General features: G+C 41.0%; 1 protein-coding gene across 9 annotated transcripts in view; it reads left to right on the plus strand.

The window, feature by feature from the left end:
- Nucleotides 1-21285, plus strand: part of GRIK1 (glutamate ionotropic receptor kainate type subunit 1) — a 473079-nt gene that overhangs the window by 388374 nt on the left and 63420 nt on the right. For 5 of the 9 annotated variants that reach the window (XM_049858059.1, XM_049858062.1, XM_049858064.1 and 2 more), the window contains one exon: nt 16390-16497. In XM_049858059.1, the coding sequence (XP_049714016.1) occupies nt 16390-16497 (108 nt within the window). Of the gene's footprint in view, nt 1-16389; nt 16498-19500; nt 19546-21285 lie in introns of all 9 variants that reach the window. The other 4 variants (XM_049858058.1, XM_049858060.1, XM_049858061.1 and 1 more) reach the window with 1 other exon arrangement.

The following is a 21285-nucleotide window of genomic DNA, read 5'->3' on the forward strand; positions in this document are numbered from 1 at the left end:
GCCATTCTGTAAAACTTTTATCAGTGTTACTTATTTATTTTGTAAATATATGCCCCCTTGTACTATTAGATAGATTGATAGGTGATAGGTATATAAATACATAAATAATAGATGATGGATGGATGAAGATAGATAGATGATAGAGAGATAGGCATGTATGTACATACAGAGATACAAATATACATATGCAGGTACGCACATAAAGAGATATGAAACGAAAAAACTAAATCCATGTGAGTCAATCATGTAACTGTGAGGACAGTTAGGAAACCTTAACTAGGTCAAGGTACGAAGGGCGCTGGGTTTTTATTGAGCTTCCGCTCTGGTAGCACCCATCTAGATGCTTTGAAGCATTATCTCTTTTAATCTTTGCAACAACTATGTGAAGACAGTATTCATTTTTGCAAAAAGGGCCTGAAGAAATTCAGTAACTTGCCCAGAGTCACCAGTTCATCAAAGATAAAGACAAGAATCAAACCCACGTTATTCGATTCCAAAATCGTGCTCTTCCCAGTATGCCATACTCAGAAGCCAAATCCTGGTAACAATTAAAATTAACTACTATTACATTGGAAGTCATCTTGTCTACAATGTCAGGTTAAAATGTGTTCCTGAGCAATACATGAACAACAATGAATTGACTATTAGCAGTATTTTTTTAATACAATATATGTGGGGTTTTTTTTTAAAGGTTTTTTTTTTTTTTTTTTAACTAGGCTAAAAAATTTACCTTTTTATTAAATCCTCCTATTTTACATGAAAACTTTATATCTTCTATACAACTTTCCAAACCACATCATTGATTCTGTCAAATACTGCCATGTGACATATTTTATAAAACTCAAGTTCTCGTTGATACTTCAGCAAAACGGAAAAAGAGGTATTTTTATATTGGTGAAAAATGAGGGGAAGACAATGCTCTGAAGGAAAAGGAACCTGGGGATATCGAGCCAGAAACTGCAAAGTAAAGGTACGCCTGTGACGAGAAAAGGGTCTTTAAAGCAGGATTCACAGTCTTAGAATTAAAATTTAAGTTTGGAAACCCTGGTGGCGTAGTGGTTAAGTGCCATAGCTGCTAACCAAAAGGTCAGCAGTCTGAACACATCAGCACTCCTTGGAAACCCTTGGGGCTGTTTTACTGTGTCCTATAGGGTCACTTTTTTTTTTTTTTTTTTTTTTATAGGGTCACTAGGAGTCAGAATTGACTCGACGGCAATGGGTTTCGTTTTGGTTAAAGTCACCAGTATTTACGGTAAAAATCCAAAATGGGGGTAAATCCAAAATGGAAATTCTAGAACATATGACCATCCTGGGACCCATTTAATCTAGTGGTCAGCAAGCAGAATGGGGTTCTGAAGGGCTGGAAAATTCTAGAAGGAAAATGAGAGATATCTCTGCCACTAGCATAAAGCCATGAGTTCAGACACTTTCCAGATGCTTCCCTCGACCTGAACCCAGATGGCAATTAGCACAGTGGGTGTCAATTCCAATTGGCCCAGAATCCCTCGTGCAAGAGACTGCACAAAAAAGGCTGATGGCTTCTTTATTTCTCCTCATGCTGTCAGCACTTTCCAGCCCTGTGATATTGATTTTCAGGACAGGCTGCTTTGTGCTAGATGAAGCACAGAAACTGAGAAATGGGATACCTGAAGCCAGAGCGAGAGCCTCTGTCTTCCTAAGTGAATCCAGCAGATCCAATCTGAGTCAACTGAGCAACAGAGGCTTCAAAATTGCCACTAAGTTAGTGGAATGTCAGATCTTAGTGCTGATCTAAAATTTTTCATCTATCTTCCTTTTTGTGTGTGTAGCTTGAGAATATCCTGTCCTCATGACCCGTGTTAATGCCAACGTTAGGGTTTCATAGGGAGAAATCAGCCTAACTCACCTCACTTTCTCTCTCATGACCTTATCCATGGGAACGCTGTGTAGAAACAAAAAGACCTGATTCTAAAATCTTCTTCCAACTGCGACTCACTCACTATAGGACCTCTTTCTTTCATGATAAATTGGGGACAATCATATTTAACTTCCCTGGCTGCTATTGAGATAACATATGTATATCACTAAGTATCTGTCAGTATATAATTTTATAAAGTTATAAACATAATTCTATGAAATATGAAGTAAGCGCATGCCAAAACTGCATGTAACTCCATAACGATGAAACCAGCAGGATGGCAAAGCTGGTTCAAAGAAGAATTAAAGGAACAGTGATTATACAGTCTACCAGGAAAGGCAAACTGAAATAAGTTTGCTGAGTTAGAGGCAAAATTTATTATTTTATGTGCTTTAGTTTATTGATGAAACCATATCCATTGAGTTATCTTTTGTACCAGATTGTTACGGATTGAATTGTGTCCCCCCAAACTATGTGTTGGAATCTTGACCCCTATACCTGTGGATCTAATCCTATTTGGAAACAGGGTTTTCTTTGTTATGCTAATGAGGGCATATCAGTGTAGGGCGTATGTTAAACCTGGTCACTTCGAAGTGTACCAAGGAGCAGCACAGACACAAAGAAGCACGACTAGGGGAAGATAGATACCAGGATATGTGAAGATCGTCCAGGAACTAAGAAATGCTGGAAGAGACAAGGTTCTGGCCCTCCAGAGCCAACAGAGAGAGTCTTCCCCTAGCACAGTGCCCTGGATTCAGACTTCCAGCCTTCTGAACTGTTTTTCAAAGCCACCTACTCGTGGTATTTCCATTATAGTAGCACTAGGAAAGTAAGACACAGACACAAACTATTTAGCCCTGGTGGCTCAGTGGGTAAGTGCTCTCCTGCTAACCAAAAAAATCAACGGTTCAAACCCATCAGCTGCTCCTTGAGAGAAAGGTGTTGTAGTCAGCTTCCGTAAAGATTGGAGTCTTGGAAACCCCACGGGGCAGTTCTACTCTGTCCTATAGGGTAGCTATAAATTGGAATTGACTCAATGACAATGGGTTTGGTTTTTTTGTATAGTACAAAAATCTACAAATAATTTTTATAGTCTTGACCCTAAAAAATAGAAAACAATAAAACAAACAAAAATGCAATCCCCCAGAGAATTAAATCATCCTTGCGTGGCCTGTTAGGCAGTTGTCCAGCATGACCTTGAAAGGACATATAGTCATTCTTTTGCTTTGTTTCCAAGTTTTAGACAATTTTCTCAAAGCTTCTCTTGTATCATAAGTAATCTTTGAAGATTAGTCATATCACAAAAAGCTTGGATCTGATTAATTGACATGGACGCACTAAGAGGTTAATTAACCACGTAAGCCTCATTGGGAGAGTCAGCAAACCTAGAGCTACAGTGCTGAGAATCTACTGAGGCCAGAGAATTAGCTGCTCTATGGAACTTTCAAAAGTGATCTCAGATCGCATTTTCAAAAGCCTCTCTCTTTCCAGAAATGCTTCTTATTGCTCTTACTGGCAGTTTTTTTCCTAGTGTATTAACAAAAAAAAAAAAAAATCAAGCACATTGTTGTCGAGTCAATTCCAACTCATGGCGACCTATATATAGGACAGAGTAGAACTGCCCCATGGGGTTTCCAAGGAGCTGCTGGCGGATTTGAACTGCCAACCTTTTGGTTAGCAGCAGAGCTCTTAAACACCGTGCCACTAGGGCTCCTTATATTTGTTTCCTATTTTTCCTGAAACAAATCACCACAAACTTGGTGGCTTAAAACAAATTTATTCTCTGACAGTTCTGGAGACCAGAAGTCTGACACAGGGGTCTCACTGGGTGAAAGTCAAGGTGTCGGCACTCGGCAGTACTGGTTTCTTCTGGAGGTTCTAAGGGAGAATCCATTCCCTCACCTTCTCCAGTTCCTACACGCCACCTGTAGTCCTTGGTTCGTTGGCCTCTTTTGTGTCTTCAAAATCAACGTCATGGCAACTTCAGGTCCCTTTCTCCCTGTCCCTCTGCTTTTGTCATTGCAGCTCCTTCTCCCTGACACCTTCTGCACCCCTCTTATAACCCATGTGATTACATCAGACCCACCCAGATGATCTAGGATGATCTCCCATCTTAGATCTTTAACTTGATCACATTTGCATAGGCCCTTTTGGCATATAAGGTAGCATTCCAGGTTCCGGGGTAGAACATTAGGATGTAGACATTTGTGGAAGGGGAAGGAATTGCTCAGGCTACCACTCAAGGGAAGAAAATAATCCAAGAAACCCATCTGTATAATATTATTCCTATAGTGCCTGTACATTTGGGTAACTTTCTCTCTTTTTGAGGTACCCAACATCTGGTAGATTTCCGGCCTAAGGGAAATGGCCTTCTTCACCACATAAATTAAGGATCTTGTAAACCATAGAATAAGTAACAGACCAGTTTCCTGAGAGGGCTTCCTGTACCTTGGTTCTACATTTAAAGTACAACACTTGTTTCTTAGTAATAGATTTGCCACACTTGACTAAGGGAGATTTGTTCCCAAATATGGCAGTTCTGGCATTTTAGGGTTCTCTGTAAAAATAGAACCAATGATATATATATATCATATAGAAAGAGAGAGAGAGCCCTGGTGGCATAGTGGTAAAGAGCTTGGCTGCTAACCAAAAAGTCAGCAGTTTGAATCTACCAGCCACTCCTTGGACACCCTATGGGGCAGTTCTACTCCATCCCATAGGGCCCGCTATGAGTTGAAATCAACTCCACAGCAATGGAATATATGTATACATAAACCCATCAAAACTCTGCAAACTGCCAAATTTTAACATTCTTCAGTGCTTTTACTCAGACTCATAACTACAGATATTATACTCCAATGCAAGTAGAATTCAGTTCTCTCAAACTTCTAAATACGATAGATACGTATTTATATTTTCCCTTCACTATACTGTTTCATATTTTGAAACATATTTTCTCTTCCCCTTGATAAATCAAAGTATGCATATCCCATTACCTTACATGCATGAACATACATTATACAACTTCCTAGAGCCACATACGTATTGTGATCATCTTCATCAAAGTGCCAAAAGTAAACATGTCCAGTAACATGAGCCAGAGTAGTTACAGCTTCTCTAAAATCTTAAAATAAGAAGATATATACAGTGAGAGAGTGTATGTGCCGGATATATACAACTATGTACATATATAAACCAAAAAACCAAACCTATTGCCAACGAGTCGATTCCAACTCATAGCGACACCATAGGGCAGAGTTGAACTGCCCCATAGGGTTTCCAAGGAGCACCTGGGGCATTCAAACTGCTGACCTTTTGGTTAGCAGCAGTAGCACTTAGCCACTATGCCACCGGGTTTTCCATAGATACATATGAAAAAAACCAACCCGTTGCTACTGAGTTGATTCCAACTCATGGCAACCCTGTGGGACAGAGTAGAACTGCCACATAGGGTTTCTAGAACTGGTTTGTGGATTCAAACTGCCAACCTTTTTGTTGACAGCCAAATGCTTCACACTGCGCCACCAGGGACCCATGTATATATACTTACACATAGGTACACACACATGCAAGGTGACCGGCATGGCACTTAGAAATTATCCACTAGAGATTATTCATTAATTAGCTCAATTTAACATTAGTTCAAGGTCTTAAACATAACTAAGAAACTTGGAAATATGTTTACGCTGATAAATATCACAAAACAAAAAGTTTGGTCAGAATTCTAATTCAATTTAATTACACACATAATTTTATATTTTCTTAATTTTAAATATCTTGAGGCAATGCCAACATGAGTTTAGGAGGTTCAGATTAACCAGCCTCTCCATCAGAAAACAAAAAGAAATATTATTTAAAAAAAGTACACTTGTAATTCCCACTGATAAAATTGAGAGAAAGACAGTATGTGGTTGTTTTCTAAGACCGTTGTAACAAAATACCACAAGGTGGGTGATTTTAAAAAAGAGCAAGTTGCTGCCTCACAGTTCTGGAGGCCAGAAGTCTAAACTCAGGGTGTTGGCGTAGCTGTGCTCTCTCTGTCCACACTAGTCGGGGTGATCCTTCCTTGTATCTTCCAGCCTGGGATGTTTCCTGGCGTTCCTTGGCTTGTAGGTGCATCTTTACATGGCTGTTTTCCCACTGTGTGTCTCTCTGTGTCTTTTCTCCTCTTTTATAAGGAGACAGCACTCAGTTTGGATCAGACCCACCCTAGTCGAGTATGACCTCATGGTAACTAGTAACCTCGTCAAAGACCCTTTTTCCAAAAAGGTCACGTTCACAAGACGGGAGTTAGGACTTCACCATATTTTGGGGGAAACACAATTCAACCTATGACAATATATAATTTTTTTAGCTAAACTAAAAAACAAAAACAATTCCATATGCCCAAAGAAATGTCCAAAGTATGTGAGACGTAGTCTTGACATCCTTGCTTTGGACATGTTATCAGGAGGAATCAGCCCCTGGAGAAGGACATCATGCTTGGTAAAGTAGAGGGTCAGGGAAAAAGAGGAAGTCCCTCAACAAGAGGGACTGACACAGTGACTGCAACAATGGGCTCAAGCATAATGGTTGTGAGGATGGCACAGGATCAGGCAGTGTTTCTTTCTGTTGTGCATGAGTCAGAAGCGACTCAACGGCACCTAAAAGCAACAACATGCCCAAAGATATTCCTTAAAAAAAAAAAATCCTTTGTCGAGTCGATTCTGACTCACAGCGACCCTATAGGACAGAGTAGAATTGCCCCATAGGGTTTCCAAGGAGAGGCTGGTAGATTCAAACTGCAACCCTTTTGGTTAGCAGCCATAGCTCTTAACCACTACACCACCAGGATTTCCAAGATATTCCTTGGTTACATGAATTTGGATTTTATACAAAAGTTATTTTGAGCTAGCAGTTGCTGTAAGAATTTTTTTTCTAAGACAGGCACATAAAAGGTATTAAAACTCTAGTTTCTTTATTTTATAGGAATCTTGGGTATATTAATTTATATAGATAATCAAGTCTATAAACCAATAAAAACAGAGCTGATTTTACTTGTAAGATTTTAGCAACTAATTCATTAACACCTGTTGGGGTTAAGAGCTCGGCTGCTAACCAAAAGGTTGGAAGTTGGAATCCACCAACTGTTCCTTGAAAACCCTATGGGGGCAGTTCTACTCTGTGCTACAGGGTTGCTATGAGTCAGAATCAACTCTATAGCAATGGGTTTGGTTTTTGGTTTGTAGGGAAGAATATACTCACACCATAAGGCAAAAAGTCTTTTCTCATTTATAGACTCACAGACTGACGGCTGTAGCTTCAGTTCCATAACCCTTGGGTGAAAAGTAAACATTGAATGCTAAAACTCAAAAGTACAGAACCCAAAGTGTGTTTCTCCTTTCCAATGAACCTGACACAATCTTGCCAAACAGACAAAAGAAAAGGCTATCAAACCAGATTTTTCATCATCTCTCACCCCACACACAGAATTAGATACCCATCGTCTACCTGACAGTCCACCAGATGATCAAAACCTAACACCAGAGTCGCCATCTTTGCTGCCACCAGTGGGGAATAACTTACTGGCCACGTGCAAATCAGGTTCACATATACAGAGGACACTCTCTTAACTATGGACTTGAGAGGATGAGCAGTCAAAAATCTACTAGTCCCCAGGCTTGGTTGTGGCCCAAACCAGGAGCTTCTGAGACACCACGTGCTCTCTTAGCTATGCAGTGGAGAGAGCCCAGTGGTCTGAGACAATACATGGATCCCTTAGTCCCTACGCCAGTCATGGAAGAATGGTCCAAGCCATGCTTTTGGAATAACAGACTAGAACAAAACTACGAATCAAAACACAGAATCAGAAGAAAAGAAAATAAAAGAAAGACAAAAAAAACCATAAACAGAGCGAGTCAGCCACAGTAAATTCTATTACTACTTGAGATTTGTTCCAGAATTAAAAAAATAAATAAAAATAAAAAGATATTTTTGAGATTAAATGCTTCACCAAGTTGGTTTTAGCAGATAAGTCCACTTGGCATCTTGGTAGGACAAACTCCAAAACAAAGTAAAAATTTAAATCAGTTATAAATGGGACTCTAATACAAATATAGAATGAGCACATGTCAAAGAGGTACTTAACTCTGAGGGAACCAGCAGATGGCAAAGCTCACTCAAAGAACTAAAGGAACAATGGTTACAGAGGCCACCAAGAAAGTCACAACATGGTAATACCCTAAGGGGCGATGAAATATAATCTTCGGGGTCACTTTTTCTGTTAGACAGAAATCTCTGGCATTTCTACCAGACACCAAACCAAACCAGTTGCTGTCTGGTCGACCATGACTCATGGCAGCCCCATGTGTGTCAGAGTAGAACTGTATTCCACAGGGTTTCCAACTGCTTATTTTTCAGAAGTAGATCTCCAGGGCGTTCTTTCTAGGCATCTTTCAGTTAGCAGGCAACATGTTCATCTTTTTCCCCACTCAGGGACTTCCTATCAGATACAAAATCTTTAACGTGTCATTTCATAGAGTCTGGACCCTAAACAACAGGAAGTTGAAAAGTAAAGATTCATTTCTCCAGAGAATCAAACCATCATTGGGTGAGTCCCTTAGACCATGGTCTACCTAGGACAAAGAAAGACTACGAAGTCCTTTTTTTTTGCTTTATTTTCAAGTTTTTGTAAGTTTTATTAATACATATAATAAAACCTAATTCTGTTGAGTCAATGCCAACTTATAGTGACCCTAGAGGACAGAGTAGAACTGCCCATAGGTTTTCCATTGGCAGTTTGTGGATTCAGACCGCTGACCTTTTGATTAGCAGCCATAGCTCTTAACCACTGCGCCAACATAACCGTCACTTAAAAGCTATCTCCCTCTTTTTAATGTAACATTTGGGTGTGCCTTGAAGCTTCTATTCACAATGTTCTTACAAAAAAGCATAGTTCCTGACAGACAAAGGAAGAAATGCTAGAAACTATTATCTTAAAAGTTCAGGTCGAAGAGAAAAGCACATTCTTTTCTACTCTCAAACAAGAAGGCTCTGCAATTCAGTAAGAAACTATTCCCTCTGGCAAAAGAAAACAGCTGTGTCAGGGGAATTTTTAGGAAAGGAGAATTTACATTCTTTTACATATTTAAGTTCCCCTTAGGGGAAAAAAAAAAATGAAAGCAATCATTTTAACCAATTGAGGTTAAAAGTTGGCAATTATGTATTTTAGCTAAAGTCCATAGTTTGGGGTTTCTTACTGGTTAAACTGATGTGATCCTTATGCTTGACAGTAGGAACAAGTGTGCGTAGGTAGGTTGTTGGGAGTTACTGTCGAGTCGATTCCGACTCATGGGGACCCTGTGTGTGCAGAGCAGAACTGCTCCACAGGGTTTTCAAGGCTATGATCTTTCAGAAGTAGATGGCCAGGCCTTTCTTCTGAAGCACCTCTGGGTGGGTTTCAGCTAGGAGCTGAGTGCCTGCACCACCCAGGAACTCTCGTGTGTAATTATCGATGCTCATATGCAAGGTCACATTTTACTGAAGATCAAGAGCCTCAAGTTAGGTGCTAACCACTTCCCAGATAAAATTAGGACAATAAATACCATTTAGAGAAAGAACAAATGAATAAGAAGACACTAATAAAAAGTCTTTGTTTTTCTTCTTTTACTTTTCGATTCCTGTCTCTTAGCCATCAGATGATGTATCGTAATAACAGAAGAAAAAAAAGGCACGACAGTTGATTTAGTTGCTTTTAAGCAGTGGTGTCTGGAGGTCTAAGGCAGGGTAGAAATTAAAGCTGTTTTCTAAAACAAGGACAATATTTGAAGTATCATTTTCAGTTAAGTACACTGTAATTGTCCCCTCTGTAAATGCTTCCCCATAAGGCAACCAGATTGTAATTATGAATAATATAATCATATATCATTATCTAAATTGTATATGCTACTTGTCCCAGAAAATGGGTTCCTTATACATAATCATCAGACCCAGGAATTAGTCATTGTATATTTACCCTAACGGATAGTGCAGTTGGTGATTAATAAATGCTTATCCACAATTGGTTTATTAAAAAAAAAAAAAAAAACTAAGAATTTTACAGAAATGCCACTCAGGGATGGAAGGCAGGAAGATACAGTTAACTGTTGCGGTAAGAAAACTTGACTTTGAAGGTCAATAGATACCTCAGTTCAGTGAAGAACCAAGCAGGGAGTCTTTGTGGATATTTGAGGTTTCAGGAAGGAAACGTTGTTGGAGCATGAAAACGGAGCATTTCTGCCAGTTGGATGAGCAGGGAAGAGAGACCATAAGAAGTGGGAATTTCTCCGCGACAGGAACTGGGGACACTACATCCAAGAATAAAACCAGCACAACAGAATCTGAACAAAGGAACACAACACACACAGATAAAGCTGCATTTCCAAACCAGGCTTTCAGGCCTGGCTATGAGTTATAGGCTCCATCAAGAGACAAATGCTACCAATTCTGTACACCTCCAGAGACAGCCCCATTAGCTCTGGACAATGTGCTGAATTGACTCACAGGGTGACCCCCTTAAAGAGGAAGCTGCCTTTAAGAAAAAGCTTTCTGAAAACCCTGTAGAACTTAAGGAGGATAATCACCTCCTTCCAAACTGATGGGAGGAGGGTAAGAACTGCACGTTTTTAGGAGCATGAGGAAGACTTCTGAAAATGGGTTTAGTTCAAACCCCTAACACAGATATTTCCACTGAACCAACACCTTCGACAGGTTGTTCTCAGCTGTCAGGCAGGTGCTCTCGCCAGAATACAGCAGCTTATCTCAGGACTGTCATTGAATCTATCACTTCACGAGGCCAGCCTTCAGCCTGCAAAATAAGCAGTCCAAAAAGTAGTATCTGGGTGTGACAGGGAGGTACGGGAGATCCTGACATCAGGAGGGACACCTGAATATGCATACCAGGAATCTCTCTGCTAGCCTTCCAAGGTGATCATTTCCACCCCAGTGCTGAGACTTGATGTCACCTACAGCTCAGCGAGTGCAGCAACAGGTGTTACAGCTGACCATAAAAGTATGTTATTTCTTTTCTAAAGCTGGTGCTAGACTTTGGCTTCTTGGTCTTCCTTGGCAATAAATTCTGGAGGCTAAGTCCTAGGATCTGAAAAAGCATTTTCTTCTTGGTGTTTCGCGTTTGAACAACTCATGTTTAACCTGTTGCTGTGAGTCAATTCCAACTCATTACGGCCCTACAGGACAGAACAGAACTGCCCCAGAGGGCTTCCAAGGCTGTAATCTTTATGGAAGCCGACTGCCACATCTTTCTCCCACAGAGCAGCTGGCAGGCTCGAACCATCGACCTTTTGGTTAGCAGCTGAGTGCTTTAACCACTGTGCGACTAGCGTTCCTTAACTCATGCCTATTTTGGCCGTAGGTAAGCAAGTCAGAGCCTTTTTTGCCTATGTGTCATTTTCTTACACTAATTTGCTTTAACTTCCAGCATGAGCAAGGGGTAACATGGGTTTCTGTCATGATGTCTAGTCTATCCAAATGGTAGAAGAAAATACATTTTGCTCATTGTGTTGACTCCCAATATTTAAATTGATTTTCGAACGTACTCTTTATGCAGGGATTTTAATGCAATGCTTTCTTGACGAAACCCTACCCATCCTGCTGTGAGTCTACTCCCATCAATATACGATGGAGTGCGAGCCGGTGGGACTCAGAGATAAAGGACGGGTCAAGTCCATAGTTCATACATGGGCATATGAAGGTGATTCCATGAACCTTGTTCTATGAGAACTACCTGCTAACCAACACTTGCTTACAATCGACCTTCTCCGAGTCAACCTCCCCAGATCTGCCAGAGTGATTTCCCTGTAATGCACGCCTGACCCTGACACTCTTGAGTTTAAAACACCCCAATGAATTCCAGTGTCTGTAGAGCCAGATCCAAGCAAACTAGCATGACTTATGACACCTTTAGGAACAGCCACCTGTTGGCCTCCCCGGATTCATGTCTCATCATTCTTTTCCATGCGTGGTTAACTCGTACTTTACGCTGTTGTTCACACCTTTGCCCAGGCTGTGAATCTTTGCTTAGCAAGACTTCTCAGCCTTCCAGAGCTCAGGCATCCTTTCCTTCAGGAATCTTTTGCTCTTTCTTTCCCTGCAATTGGGATAATTTTTTTTTTTCCTCTGTACTTTGTGTAAATCCTCATCTTCATACTTAAAAAAAAAAAAAAACTGGGGCCTCAAGTCAATTCTGACTCGTGGCAACCCCATGTGTGCAGAGTAGAACTGCTCCATAGGGTTTTTAAGGCTGTGACGTTTAGAAGCAGATTGCCAGGTCTTTCCTCCAAGGCATCTCTGGGTGCTTTTGAATCTCCAACCTTTCAGAGTAGTCAAGTGCTTAAAGGTCTGTACCACCCAGGACTCCGTCCTCACAATTATGGTGGTGCTTTTTTGAAATCCATTAATGTAGTTAAAATGAACTGCAACCTGCTAGGTGCTGTATTCCCCGCATAAGTTCCTGGCATGGGGCCCAAAAGAAAACCAAACCCGCTGACATTGAGTCAGTTCCAACTCATAGGGACCCCATAAGACAGAGTAGAACTGCCCCATAGGGTTTCAAAGGAGCAGCTGGTGGATTGGAACAGCCGGCCTTTTGATTAGCAGCCAAGCTCTTAACCACTGTGCCACCAGGGCTCCTGGCATGGAGAAGATGACCCATAAACAAACATTTTCCAAATGAATTAATAATGAAAGAAATAAATGACCCAAACTCTGTAGCAGTCTTTTCTTCCCACCCAGATAAAATGTTTTACGTTAAAACTTGAGGATGGCTACTTGGTCTTACATTTCGCATAGCCCAGCATGCAGACGATAGATGATCCAAGAACAATTGCCAGCTTGAGTTAAGCCCTCTATAGTGTGTCTCCTACAGTTGTAGAATTCCAGATTCAAACTCATTCTACGCAAAACTCTCATTTAACCAGACACTTCTCTGAGGCCTAAGGGAAGGCAAGATGTCTTGACCAAGGTCACATGGCTAGATCCTGGCAAAAGAATAAACTCAGTTTCTTGGCTCCCAATCAAGAGTATTTTTACCATTTTCCAACCAGGATTATCATTTGAGAAACCAAAGGTGAAAAAAAAATTAAAAAGATGGAGAACTGAATGAAGTCAGAACAGTAAAATATGCAAATAAATGAAACTTTGTTTTAGAACAAATTAGAGCAGAAAAAAAAATTAAAGTACCCAAGGGTTATGTCCCTAGGTAATGCAAATAGTTAATAAACCTGGCTGCTAACCAAAAGTTTAGAGGTTTGAGTCCACCCAGAGGCACCATGGAAGAGGAGCGTAGTGAACTACTTCCGAAAAATCAGCTGTTGAAAATCCTATGGACACAGTTCTACCCTGATACATGTGGGGTCTCCATAAGCCAGAGCTGACTTGATGACAACTGGACTGGAAGAGCTATGTCACTTTGTTAGATACTAAAGAGAATACAACTTTTTAAGAGAATAAGATTTTGCTATCAAGCTTCTTATTCATTTGAGGATACAATGCATTCCAGACTGAAAAGTGTAAAGATAAGTTATAACCAGTTGCTGTCAATTTGACCCTGACTCATGGCAACCCCATGTATGCAGAGTAGAATCCCTCCATAGGGTTTTCAAGGCTGTGGCCTTTCGGAAGCAGAATTCCAGGCCTTCCCTGTGACACACCCCTGGGTGGGTTTGAACCACCAACCTTTTGGTTAGTAGTTGAGCATTTAACCATGTTCATCACCCGGGGCCTCCTAAGGAGAAATACTCATAAGTACTAAATTACAAGTGAAATCACAAGGCAAGAGTGGTTAGAATGGTCAAGTAGGACGCGTGGTACATCAGAGGGGATAAGGGCGACTGGGCCAGGACAGCGTAGTGATGCGATCTTGAAGGATGGGGAGGAGTTGGGTAGTCTGAAGAGAGGATAGAGGATGTGGTGAACAAATGAACAGAAGCTGGATAGCCTGGGCCTGTTCCACTTGAGGATATACCCAGGGGAGCAACCAAAAAAATAAACCCGTTGCCAGCAAGTCGATTCCAACTCATAGTGACCTTGTAGAACAGAGTAGAATTGCCCCACAGGGTTTGCAAGGAGCAGCTGGTGGATTCGCACTGCTTGGTTAGCAGCCAAGCTCTTAACCACTGCACCACCAGTGGGCTAGGGGGTGGAGAATTCTGAAAAGGTGGGTTAGACACGATTCTGAGTGTCCTCAAATGAAAAGACACGTGTTTAGACTAATTTGTAGGTGGCAAGAAGCCATTACATACTTCATGTGCTGGGGAAATTACATGAGTATGAAAATTGTATTTTGGGACAGCAAACCTGATGTTGACTTGTAAAATGAAGTACAATGGTAACCAGTGAAGATTTCAGATGTGAGTCTTGACATGTGAGGTAATAAAAGCCAAAATCCAGGGTGAGGAAGTTGGGGGGTGGAAAATTAGAGACAGAATTTCAAAATAATAGTAGTTGTCATAAATGCAAATGCTTTCAATGTGTTAAAAATTATGTGAAGTTGTGAAGTACCATTTAACTCTCATAAAAACCCTGCATGGACCAAACACTGAACTCAGAGAGAGTGCAGGTTCAGTGAGGCAAAAGAAAGAAAGGAGGGAGGGAAGGAGGGAGAAAGAAACCTTTGCCATCAAGTTGATTCTGGCTCATGGTGGCCCCATGTGTACAGAGTAGAACTGCTCCATAGGGTTTTCAAGGTCTTTCTTCCATGGTGCCTCTTGGTGGATTCGAACTGCCAACACTTAGGTTAGTAGCAGAGTACAAACTGCTTGTACCATCTCAGGACCTCAGGTTAAGTAAATTGCCTGAAGTCACACCTCAGAAATTCAAAACCAGATCCGTGGAAGTCCCCTGCTGTTTCTACCACAATGCTCCATCTCAAATGGGTCGGTACATACAGCAGACACACATGGTCGAACAACTGTGGAGAAAGTGTTTAACTCTTTAAGATCTTCACATCCAACAGGCATCTCGTGGATGTGGCAGAGTCAGGAGGAAGAGAAACAGTTAAGTGTATAAAAAGCCAAGGTCTTGGTTGTCCACATTGTAAGCTAACTCATATTAGACGCCGTTGCCAAAAATCATCCAAAGACTTAAGCTCCACTCTCCTGAAGGCCGCTAGTTCTCACTTAACGAAACCAATAAAGATGTCCAATGTGAGTTCTGTGAAGGTCAGACTATTAGGATTTTTATTTCCTGAAAGGATGTTGATATCTGTAGTGGTCTGAATAATAGCCCCCAAAAGATATTCACATCCTAAACCCTGGAACTTATGAATGTTACCTTATATGGCGTAAAAAGACTTTGCAGATGTGATTATGAGTCTTGAGATTAGTATCCTGCACTATCCAGGTCAGGCCACAAGTGTCCCCATAAGAGAGAATATGAGGGAGATTTGACACAGACAGGAAAGGCCCTGCGACTATGCAGGTAGAGACTGGAGCGATGCAGCCACAAGTCAAGGAACACCAGCAGCTACCAGAAGCTGGAAAAGGCAAGGAATGGCTTCTCCCTTAGAGCCTCCAGAGGAAGCATAGCCCTACCAACACCTTGATTTCAGACTTCGGGCCTCCAGAACTGTGAGAGAATAAATTTCTGTTCTTTTAAACCAGAGTTTTTGGTAATTTGTTACAACAGCTATAAGAAACGGATACGATGCCTAAATGACATTATCACACCACTTGTCATCCAATCAACTCCAACTTCACGGCGACCCTGTGTGTGTCAGAGTAGAACTGGGCTCCGTAAGGTTTTCAATGGCTGACTTTTTGGAATTAGATCACCAGGCTTTTCTTCTGAGACACCTCTGGGTGAACTCAAACCTCTAACCTTTCACTTAGCAGCTGGGTACATTAGCCATTTGTACCACCCAGGGACTCCAAAATGACATTGTGGTTCTTGTCAGTCATGGAGTTGCTCAGACTCATGGCTGAATGAAACACTGCCTGATTCTGTGCCATCTCCTTACTGGTGGCAGCTCAGACTGTAGTGACCCATAGGGTCTTCATTGGCCGATATTTTGGACGTAGATTGCCAGGCCCTTCTTCCTAGTCTATCTTAGTCTGGAATTTCTGCTGCCACCTGTCCAGCATCGTAGCAACCACAAGTCACCACTGACAGATGGCTAGTAGCTATACATGAGATGGGTTGGCTTGTAATGGAACCCACGGCTCCAACATGGAAGGTGAGAATTCTGCCATTGAACCACCAATGCAGCCAAAACCCACAAACATCTTGAAAGTTTGATAATATACCATTGGATTATATCCTTTTTAAAGTGATAAAGATGGGGAGTGGTTACGTCCCCCTTGGAAGTACTTTGAGGGGATTTGAATTGACCTTGGAAAGCTTAGGATACTGTGATTTCTCAGGCTTTGTTTACACCGCATGCAGACGCTTACAATTTTGATGATCTTGAGATTATAAATGATAAATGCTACACAGTAACGCCACATTTCTTTTGTCCATAGGCTCGGTGGGATGGCTTGACTGGGCGTATCACCTTCAATAAAACCGATGGCTTGAGGAAGGATTTTGACTTGGACATCATTAGTCTCAAAGAGGAAGGAACTGAAAAGGTAATCTCTTGGGTAGTAAATACACAAATAAACAAAATGAAGAGCAGTCTTAAGGGGTGCACATTTTAAGTTACACATATGAGCAAGGAAATTACACATACTGGTGGAAAAATAATGGGACCCCTCCAGTGCGTTTGTTTATGTCCAGTTTTCCAGCCTCTCTCCCTCGTCTTCAAATAGATGTTGATGAGCTAGATTCTTAAATTGCGCTTCAACGATCATGTTCACAATGTTAACATTATGTCACTAATGTTTATAGGATGCTTGATTTACAAGACAAGTGTGCGTATATTATCACATGCATAAGCCTGTGAGGGGTGTCCTTAGCCCCATCTCTTGAAGCTTTTGAGAAGCTGAGTGTAGACTTGGAAAAGTCAGAAATTCTCAAAGGTTTATCAATGGAATGACATCCAGTGGTTACTCAGAAATTAATCATGAGTGTGTAACAAACGTTATTGAACTCTTCGTGTAGAAATTGTGAATGAATATACTTTGGCTGTGTACAGGGCCACCAAAAATACATAAAATATTTTAAGGAAAAAAAGAAATGAATTGCAATGCACACCATTTGAGATTGGTGACAGAGAGTGACAGAATGAAGTAGGAGGGAGGGTTTAGGAGGGCAGGTTCATGCTACAGCCCTAATTTGCTAGAAACTGGATTTCAATATTGGGTTCCCTTTTTAGGATTATTTCAGTCGTAATTCTCAATCTGTCAAAGTTCAAAGTTCCATTTTAGTTACTATTTAGAGTAATTCAAATGTAAACTATTTACTTAAATAACATAGTAGTAAAAATAGAAGAATTTGGCTTCTCAGTATATTACGACACATCAATTTTAATATTCACAGCTATAAACCAAAAAAAGCCAAACCCGTTGCCATCGAGTTGATTCCAATTCATAGAAACCCTATAGGACAGAGTAGAACTGCCCCATAGGGTTTCCAAGGAGGGCCTGGTAGATTCAAACTGCCAACCTTTTGATTAGCAGCCAAGTTCTTAACCACTGCACCACCACCAGGGCTCCGTTCACAACTACAAGATGGAATTAACACTTACAGCTTGAAGATTTTGCCGTTCAAAAGCTTGAAAAGAAAGATTCCAAAGCCCCCAAAACAATTGTCCAGGCAACCCAGCTCTATAATCCAACATTTTATTCCCCCCGCAGTGGAGAAGATGGTGTCCTTGATATAAACGAGGGGATTTGGAAAGAATTGATTGCTTACTTAATAGTTTGGTTGATTCTTAAAATGAGGTTTTCATTTCTGTTTTGTTGCTTTTATTAACTGGAACACATTCCTCCTCCACCCTCCTCCCAGGTCCTAAGTACTCCCCCAAACAAATGTCATTAATTGAAACAAACAAAGATTAATTAGGCTGAATGTAATAGAAGGCAGCCATTGATGTTGACATGTTTGATAGAAATAATTAGTTTGCAGCTTTGACAATACTCATTAGATAACACAGGTTTCTCGTTTCAAAAATTCTCTTTTTCTCTTCTTCTTAACTTCTTGCCTGCCTGTAGGTTTCATCAGCCCTGGCAGAGCACAGGCATCCACCTCGCCTCTATAAATGGGATGTGGGATTTGGGCTGGAGGGGACAGAAGGAAAGAAAAGAATACTTGTTATGGACTGAAAGCACATAAAGATTTTTTGTTCATTTTAAGAAAATGTCTGCTTCTCTATGACCCTCCGTTTCTCCCCCCTCCACTCCTCCTAATGGACAGAGCTGAAGGGAGAAGAAAAGCTGTTAAGGGAAGGTTTTTTGGCTCAGATGGGTGATGAAATAGATGGAGCCATTGTTATGCTTTCATTGCTATTTATACACTGCAATATTATGCACACTCTGTTGGTGTTTTTCCATCAAAGGCAAAATCAAATTAGATGAAAGTGTTTTCTCAGTCTATTTCCTATACCTTCATTGTTTGCAATAACTTTTCTTTCTTCAGGTGATTTGGGCTCAATTCCTGAGAAGGCTGACTGGGCCTTGGGGTGGTGTGGGAGGCCCAGCAACCCCTCTCAGGAGCCAAAGGAGGAAAGGACTTGTCTTTTCATGTCAGCCCCTTGGGGCCAAAGGGAAAAATGTTAGAAAAAGCCCATTTTCTCACTTTCAGTCAGTTTTCTAATCTCTGTAAACCCATGATCAAAGAGTAAGTCATCAAGCATGCTTTCTTCTTCTAGCTTAGGAATATATATGTGTACTATACCCATATACGCACACACACATATATTCGCGCATGTATAAGTGTATGTAAATGTAATGTGTATACATATACATACACATACATATATACATGCACGTGTAAGCATATGTAAATGTCATATGTATACATATATGTGTATTGTCAAAATAAGCATATATGGTTTATTCCAGCCATTAATCTGTAAACATGCAGGGAGAACCTTCTGGTCAGAAAAACAGAAAGGCTTTTCCCAGGCCAGTTTCAATGAGTTTTGAAAGAAGAAAAGGAGAAACAGGGAGTAGAAAATTAACCATTGGCTGAGCTTAGCGTTCTCCTTCCTGCATCAGCTGATGTCAGGCCACCAGGTGATTTGTGCGGCCTGGCCAGCCCCCTATTCTTTTGTACGTATTCTTATGTATTGACCAGAGCTGTTAAATATATACGTATGTACTTAATTTTAGTTATAAATACCAAAATTAGAGAGTACTAGATTTCTTTAAAATCTTAAGGAAATCGTGAAGACCCTTTAATTCTGCAGCACAGCCGTGCATAGTCCAAAAAGCTTTAAGTCATGTTTCAATTCTGTGAAAGAAAAAGCAAAAATCGGGTCTTAACCACCAAATAGAAGAAACTTTCACCACACCCAAATATTCAGTTCATCTCTTTACTGTGCCTGTTCTCGGGGTTTATACTAAAATATAGGATCTCAAATCCTGGGAGGGGAATGTAACACTCTCAGCATTCCCATCCTTGCCCACCTTTTGGGTTCTATGCTCCATTTTAATTAAGTGCCATTTTTATTTCTCTCTCTGAAAACCAAGGCTGCTGGCCAAGTGTCTAATCACTTATATAAAGTGTGGAAGAATGTTTGTACCCTGGTAAAAACTGCAGAAAACCTGGAGATGGGGCAGGGGGTATCAAAGAAGAGCCTCCAACCCCTCAGTTTGCCAGACCAGTAGATGTTGGATTGCAATTTAGAGACAACGTTGTTTTCGGAGGGCAAGAGGGTGATTGAATGCGTTCTCTCTCAACAATGTGACCCATGAACTGAAAACAGGCTTGTGATGGATTAAATATTTCCCCTGAATCATTTTTCCTTCTCCCAGACAGGATTAGTCCCAGTTAGGAATGACAGCAGGTAACTGCAAGAGAAGCAGATGCTGGGCCATTTATAAACCAAAAAACCAAACCCACTGCCGTCGAGTCGATTCCGACTTATAGTGACCCTAGAGGACAGAGTAGAACTGCCCCATAGAGTTTCCAAGGAGCTCCTGGCGGATTCCAACTGCCGACCTCTTGGTTAGCAGCCGTAGTACTTACCCCTACGCTACCAGGGTTTCTGGGCCATTTACAGCCCTCCTCAAATCACTGAATAATTTCCCTAAGGGGAAGGAAAACAAAAATAGATTTGATCCCCCAGACCAGTCAGATCGGTTGAGACCTCAGAAGGCGAGGACTTCTTCACCACAAAATGGGAACCCTTTTCAGAGATTCCCTTTCTTATGAGCAGTCTTTGTCTTGCACGGTATCTTTGCCAGAGCGTACTGTCTCCCAATTTGTTTTAGAAGCACAGTTTCCAGAAGATAAAAACATTAAAGACCTTGGAAGGGAAAAGAAATCATCTTGTAAATTCTAACGCCCACTATTTCATGGTTTATTGTACTGCATCTTGTGGCCAAGGGACGCGCACAGATTTATAGACGCAAACATTAGACATTAACATAGTCTTTGCATCAGGAAAATGTCCCAGCCATATGCAAACATGGTCTGTCATTCTCGAGCTCTCTTTAGAACTACTTGCTAAAATATCTATCGATTGACAGATGGACCTTAAATTATTTCAGGTTATTCAGCTTGACTGGTTTTGTCAAGTTCACTTTCATCTTTCTAATTACTCTTTCAAAACCGTAAACAGTTGCAAAAAGCTTTTCTCCTTCTTGGTAGTAGTCACAGAAAAGCTCAAAAAAAGTCCCCCTTTTACGTTAAAAAGCAACGACAACAACAGAGGTTTAATACCCTTGTTTCAATCTTCAGTGAATCAGGTTACTGGTGACACGTAGATGGCGATTCCAGCTTTCTCACTGCTGGTGAATAGGTGAACCTAACTGACACCCAGAAAGAAGCTTATTGTACTAATCCAGCTTGACACCTCAGGCACTTTAGACATTGTTGAATTAATTCAAACTAAATATCTGAGGGATGGAACCCAAGCTTGGCAATTGTCCCTGGGGGAGGGGAATGTTCTTTATTTGTCACTAACTGCAATAATCCATCCTGCCTTCCATGGATGTAGCTTTTTGACCTCTCTGCTCCATGGCTTTGTGTCTCTCCCTCTTTCTTTCCTGGTAACCCACCATTTCCCACACTGTAGTTTCTATAAACCATGGCGTGCTGTTCACGGTAACCGGAGGGCTACCACACAAGGCAATGCAGAACCAGCAAGCACATTGTACCTTCCTAAGACAGTGCCATCATCGAAGAGAAGGAGTCACCCCCACCACACTTAAATTCTAAAGGCTGTCCTCAACACTCTGACCTTTTCAGTATAGAAGAGAAAAAACAAAGGAGTTGCTATCAAGTTGCTTCTGACTCATGGCGACCCCATG

This window comes from Elephas maximus, chromosome 18 (assembly GCF_024166365.1).
Source record: "Elephas maximus indicus isolate mEleMax1 chromosome 18, mEleMax1 primary haplotype, whole genome shotgun sequence".
NCBI lineage: Eukaryota > Metazoa > Chordata > Mammalia > Proboscidea > Elephantidae > Elephas > Elephas maximus.